Below are 6,032 nucleotides of genomic sequence, written 5' to 3' on the forward strand. Positions count from 1 at the left end.
TCGGCATTCTGGATCAGTTTTCTGTTTGTTAGACCACGTGGAGAGGCGACAATGCGGACAGTCGCGTCACGTTTCTCCTCCCCTTTCGTCCTCCCAGCCCGGTGGTGAGTGGTAGGCAGAGAGAGGAGAAAGAGGGGGGACGAACCACACTAACGACTTCTCTAATCAGCTACATTTGGTGCTAAAATTATGGCTGCGGCAACAACCGACGGAACCGACCAAGATTCTCCAACTAGTGACCATAACGTTACCGGGGAAGACGGTGAAAAGACACAGGGCCTCCCAGACTCGAAACAGGAACCGGGTGACAACGAGAACGGTGTTGAAATGGACGTTAACGACGGACACGGCGGCGGAGAGGAGCACGAGAAACCGTCTCCAGATTCCAACGTCTCTAAAGAAACGGTTTTGAGAAACGCAGAACGGGAAATGGGCTGTAAACTCTCTGTACCGGGGAACAGTCCCGAGCATGATCGTCAAACGAGCAGCTCTGATCCCGTGGAGAGCTCGAGGGGGCTGAAAGAAGAACAAAGAGAGGAGAGCGTGCCCTCACCTCCCTCGAGCGTGCCCTCGCCTCCCAGCGACCTGAAGACTAGAGACGATTCTACCGAGAAAAACAATCACGGAATCAAGAGACGGGCCAGTTTGGAGATCTCGTCCTCGGATGGGGAGCCGCTGAGCCGAATGGATTCCGAGGACAGGTCGGTGGATTATTGATAAACCTAGAGAACGGTCAACGGTTAGACCCCCCGCGGGAAGTTGCCTATGTTTACATTACCGTTTTATTTTCCTTTTTCCGGTAGGATATCCCTAATCGTTTCTAAATGACAACTTAAGTGTGGTTGCGAGCTTTCCAGCTCCGCGCGAGCAGCATGTATTGGTTTCCAGCGTCTTGATAAGAGTTTGTTCCGTTACAAAGCATCTGCACCCTGTGCGCAGCGGTGCGGCTCGAGGTCTTTTGTTGTTCCGCGTAGAGTTTTGACAAAAGTAGGGAATGGAAAACTCCAGCCGTGTCCTGCCGGCGGTAGCTGCTATTCGGTGTGAAGTCTGTCAGTCTGTCGTCACGTTAAGGACGAAGAAGCCAGTTTCCCAGGAGGCAACAGCACAGTCATCAGCGTGTCTGATCCAACTGAAGATTACATCCGTTCACACACATTCACGCATACACACACTAACAGGTAGTGCCTTTGTGGTCAGCTACGTGTTGGAAATTGATTGGGGAGTCGAAACATGCTAACATTTTTACACACACACACACATAAATTGTCACATTGTGAGTCATACACAATGTGACAGAGATCAGATAGGAGGCTCCTTTGTGGCTGTCCGTCACCCCATCAGCACCTACACCCCCCCACCGACACGGGGAGGGAGGGGGAGAGGAGGGAGGAGGGAGGGGGAGAGCAGCTGCAGGGCTTCAATGTAACTGTTGTTCCCCTTCTGGCACCCAGCACAGAAGCAGCTGGAGACCTGGGAGGTGTGTGTGTGTGTGTGTGTGTTTGTGTGTGTGTGTTGGTGAGAGTGTGTGTGTTTAAGCAGACTAACACTCCCTCCCCCCCAGTATCAGCAGCCCCCTGGTGGACCAGGAGAGCACCCTGTCCAGCGGGCGCTCCACCCCGGCCATGATGCACGGTGGAGCGGGGATATCTGGGGGCAGCAAGGGCTACGCCTGCCTCTGGGACGGCTGCTTGAGGGGCTTCTTTTCCAGCCCCGACCTGGCGGAGCACCTGAGGGCGGAGCACCTGAGGGCGGAGCACCTGAGGGCTGCCCACGGACACACCCACACAGGAGGGGTCAGTTCTGCTCCTGGTTCTCCTCTCTCCTTTTCCCCAGTGTTCTCCTCCTTTTTCTCCTTATTTCTTCTCTCACTCTCTCTTTCTCTCTCCCTGATTCCTGATCTCTCTCTCTCTCTCTCTCTCTCTCTCTCTCTCTCTCTCTCTCTCTCTATGTCTCTCTCTCTCTCAAAATCTCACTCCTTTCTCCCCACACTGAGTAGTGTGTTTAACTGTGTGTGTGTCTGTGCTGCAGGTGTTTGTGTGTCTGTGGAAAGGCTGTAAAGTGTTCAACACCCCCTCCACCAGTCAGAGCTGGCTCCAGAGACACATGTTGTCACACAGCGGAGACAAGCCCTTCAAGGTGACCCCCCACCTCTCTCTCTGTGTGCTCCCACACACAGAAACAGCAGCTCTATTAACCTGTCACCCAGAGATTCACATCTGCATGGCCTCTCTCTCTCTCACCACATCCAGTAGGTTCATGAGTAGCACACTCTCACACGTTCCTACAAAAATAAGTTTGAAGAAGTTGTGTTTGATACAGTGTGTGTGTGTGTGCGCAGTGTGTGGTGGGGGGCTGCAGTGCCACCTTTGCCTCCCAAGGGGGGCTAGCGCGCCATGTGCCCACTCACTTCAGCGCCCAGAGTTCCAAGCTGGCCAATCAGAGCAGGGGGAAGGAGGAATCCCCCTCGAAGGCGGGACTTAACAAGAGGAGGAAGCTGAAGAACAAACGAAGGAGGTCCTTACGTATGTAGACACACACACCCACTCACAAACAGACACACACTATACGCACGCACACACAGACACACGTACACTATACACACAGACACACACTATACACATACACTATACACACACCTGATTGGCTTCCCTCTGACCTGTGACCCTGGTTGACCTGTGACCCTGGTTGACCTCTGACCTCCTCTCTCACCCCAGTCTGCTCTCTCGCTCCAGCACGCCCGCACGACTTCTTTGACGCCATGACGATGGACGCCATCCGGCACCGTGCCATCTGCCTGAACCTGGCCACACACATCGAGAGTCAGGGACAGGGACACAGCCTGGTGTTCCACAGCACGGTACACACACACACACACACACACACACACACACACTCTCTCATACACACTCCTGCTCCAGCAGACTTGTTTCATCCCTCTCCCCTCTCCTCACCCCTCTCTCCTCCCTCTCTCCTCCTCCTCATCCCTCTCTCCTGTCCTCCCTCATCCCTCTCTCCTCATCCCTCTCTCCTCTCCTTCCTCATCCCTCTCTTCTCTCCTCCTCCCTCATCCATTGCTCATCCCTCTCTCCTCCTCCCTCTCTCCTCCCTCATCCCCCTTTCCTCTCCTCCTCCCTCATCCCTCTCTCGTCTCCTCCCTCTCTCCTCTCCTCCTCCATAATCCCTCTCTCCTCTCCTCATCTCTCTCCTCCTCCCTCTTCCCTCTCTCCTCTCCTCATCCCTCTCTCCTCTCCTCCCTCTCTCCTCTCCTCCCTCATCCCTCTCTCCTACTCCCTCTGCCCTCTCTTCTCTCCTCATTCCTCCCTTCTCCTCCTCCCTCTCCCCGTGCAGGTGATAGCCAGGAGGAAGGAGGACAGTGGCAAGGTGAAGGTTCTGCTGCACTGGACACCTGAGGACATGTGAGAAACACTCTCCATCATCCTCCTCCACCCTCTCTTCTCTCCTCCACCCTCTCTTCTCTCCTCCACCCTCTCTTCTCTCCTCCTCCACCCTCTCTTCTCCCCTCCTCTCTTCCTCCACCCTCTCTTCTCCCCTCCACCCTCTCCCCTCCTCCACACTCTTCTCCTCCTCCACCCTCTCCCCTCCTCTCTTCCTCCACCCTCTCCCCTCTTCTCCTCCTCCTCTCCTCCAGCTCCCTTCCTCCACCTCTCCTCTCTTCAGGCTTGTTCAGTGTTTAAGTTGTATGTCCTTGTCCTCATGTGGTATGTCTACCTGTATGTCTACCTGCCCCTCATGTGGTATGTCTTCCTGCCCCCCAGCCTGGCTGATGTGTGGGTGAGTGAGAGCGAGCGGCCCCAGCAGAAGACCAAGGTGGTCCACCTGTCCCAGCTGCCCCCAGACACAGCTGTACAGCTAGCCCCCAGCATCTACAGGTAACCCTGGGAACCAGCCACGGGGTGTGCAAGTGTGTGTGTGTTTGTGAGTTAGTGTGTGTGTGTGTGAGGGTGTGTTAGTGTGTGTGTATGAGGGTGTGTTAGTGTGTGTATGAGGGTGTGTGACCTGAGACCAGCTGACCTCCTCTTCCGCTTGACAGGATGTTCTTCTAGAGACAGGAAGTGCACGTGTCACGTCCTGCTGCCCTGCCAGGAGAGAACATGAGCTGTCAATCAATTCAACATTTTCCTTCTGCAATCCTTCACCCCTCCTTCGCCATCTCTCCTTCCTCTCAGGGTTCATGCCCTCAGGGGGGTCACATCTCTCCTGGGGGTCAGATGTCATTAGCTTGTCCACCGGCATCCTGATCTCTACGTAGAGAAAACTGTAAATACCTCCTGAAGATTTGTAATATATTTTTATACCTGCAGATTTACCTGTAGATAAGGTTGTATTTTCTCTGCTCTATTGTGTTTTAATATAGATGTTTTTAAAGATTGCAATTGTACATTGTGATAGAATTATAGTTTTTGAATTTTTTTAAAAATGTCACAGCGCCTGTGTACCATCAGATGATGATGATGGTGAAGAAGGCCAGTATTCGTGTCTTTCTGTGTGTGTGCAGGAAGTGTCAGTAATAAGAGTCTTCTAGACCAGCATGTTGTGACAGAGGATGGTCTGTACTGCAGAGCTGTGTGTGTGTGTGTACTGGTTTATTCATATTAACTTGACTTTTTAATAAAACTGAAAACAGTGTAGTAGATAATGGTGGTTGTGTTTGTCTCAGGGGCTGAAGCCTTTAGTGCAGGGGACAGGGTTTGAATCTGGCTTGGGCCATTTGCTGCATGTCTTCCCTGCCTCCTCCCCTGCCTCTCTCCCCTGCCTCTCTCCCCTGCCTCTCTCCCCTGCCTCTCTCCCCTGCCTGTCTCCCCTGCTTCTCTCCCCTGCCTCTTTCCCCTGCTTCTCTCCCCTGCCTCTCTCCCCTGCCTCTCTCCCCTGCCTCTCTCCCCTGCCTCTCTCCCCTGCCTCTATCTTGGTGTTCCAGGCATGACAGCTTCCTGTAGATCCCAGAAACTCCTCCTCTCCTCTCCTTCTCTCATCCATCTCTCCTCTCGTCCAGTCCTCCCAGACGTTATCGCATCTCCTACCTGGAAAGCTAGTCTCCATTCACATGAAGCTACATGTTTATAAGCATGCAATCTGCCACCCGCAGCTGTTTCCTGCTTCCTGTAATGATGTCATCGTCCCAGAACCAATCAGCAGCCAGGTGGAAATCCAGCAACAGATTGAACTGTGACGTAAGATCTAACATACACACCTACATATACGCTCTCAAAACTCTGTCAGGTCAAAAACAGATGGAATCAATAGGAAGCAGGAGAGAGGAGAAGGTCCATCTCCAACTCCTCCCCTGTCTCCCCTCTCCTCCCATCTCCCCTCTCTTCCCCCATCCTCCCGTCTCCCCTCCCGCCCATGAAACCGCTGCAGGGTGCACCGTGACACAGCACACTGATCCACAGATCTAGGGTTTCCGCCTGGCCAGACTGCCTCCAACAAGACCAGACACAAGCTCATCATCTTTCCTCTCCTAGGGTGGGCTGGGCTGGGCTGGGCTTGGTGTGTGTATATTTGTGTCTATGTGGTATTAAGACTTTACAGCTTAATGACCACAGGTGAAGAAGTGTTGTGACCCTGTCAGCATAATGCTGCTGGATGAGGAGGGGAGGGAGAGGCTTGTTGTGGGGGGGTGTTGTCATGACGATAAGCGTGTCCATGTTCTATTGATCCTCAACATTCTGAAGTGGTATTTACATTCCCCCCTGCAGGAACAAGAAGCTTCAACACAACAACCTTAATGCCTTCCTGACCTCTTTGCTGCCCTGCACAATATCCTAGGGGATTTAAGGTCCTGTCCTGTATTATTATTATTTAAAAATCCATCCTTGGCTGATTTGAGTTCATGTCAGCTTACACAGAAACAGATCCCTGATGCATGGGTATAAGGAGGGTCAGGTGGTGTTGTCCAATGGGTTTGGCTGGGACAGATCAGAGGGCCCAGCTCCCAGCAGACTCCGAAGAGCTCCACAGTCTCAGACACAATACTGAGTCTTCACAGATCCAAACCAGCGCTTCTGTTAAAT

General features: G+C 53.0%; 1 protein-coding gene across 5 annotated transcripts; it reads left to right on the forward strand.

The window, feature by feature from the left end:
- The first annotated feature begins 37 nt into the window (after positions 1-37).
- On the forward strand, positions 38-4,657 carry LOC146276223 (zinc finger protein AEBP2-like). Of its 5 annotated transcripts, none has more exons than XR_014762440.1 (8): positions 38-701; positions 1,562-1,793; positions 2,029-2,136; positions 2,339-2,522; positions 2,715-2,857; positions 3,349-3,381; positions 3,777-3,890; positions 4,052-4,657. XR_014762440.1 is itself a non-coding variant. In XM_084701434.1 (8 exons), the coding sequence occupies exons 1-8, from the start codon at positions 190-192 to the stop codon at positions 4,062-4,064; spliced, it is 1,374 nt and encodes a 457-aa protein (XP_084557560.1). In that variant the 5' UTR covers positions 38-189; the 3' UTR covers positions 4,065-4,657. The 5 variants fall into 5 exon arrangements, 4 of the variants coding, with proteins under 4 accessions (XP_084557560.1, XP_084557561.1, XP_084557563.1 ...); XM_084701434.1 differs by having other exon boundaries at positions 3,349-3,416; XM_084701435.1 differs by having other exon boundaries at positions 2,733-2,857; positions 3,349-3,416.
- The last annotated feature ends 1,375 nt before the right edge of the window (positions 4,658-6,032 follow it).

Source organism: Hypomesus nipponensis, chromosome 7 (genome assembly GCF_054491055.1).
Source record: "Hypomesus nipponensis isolate SF chromosome 7, ASM5449105v1, whole genome shotgun sequence".
NCBI lineage: Eukaryota > Metazoa > Chordata > Actinopteri > Osmeriformes > Osmeridae > Hypomesus > Hypomesus nipponensis.

Coding starts and splice junctions, on each gene's coding strand:
- LOC146276223 (XM_084701434.1), top strand. CDS start 190: ATGGCTGCGGCAACAACCGACGGAACCGACCAAGATTCTCCAACTAGT. Junction 1,794..2,028: donor GACACACCCACACAGGAGGG/GTCAGTTCTGCT, acceptor TCTGTGCTGCAG/GTGTTTGTGTGTCTGTGGAA. Junction 2,137..2,338: donor GCGGAGACAAGCCCTTCAAG/GTGACCCCCCAC, acceptor GTGTGTGCGCAG/TGTGTGGTGGGGGGCTGCAG.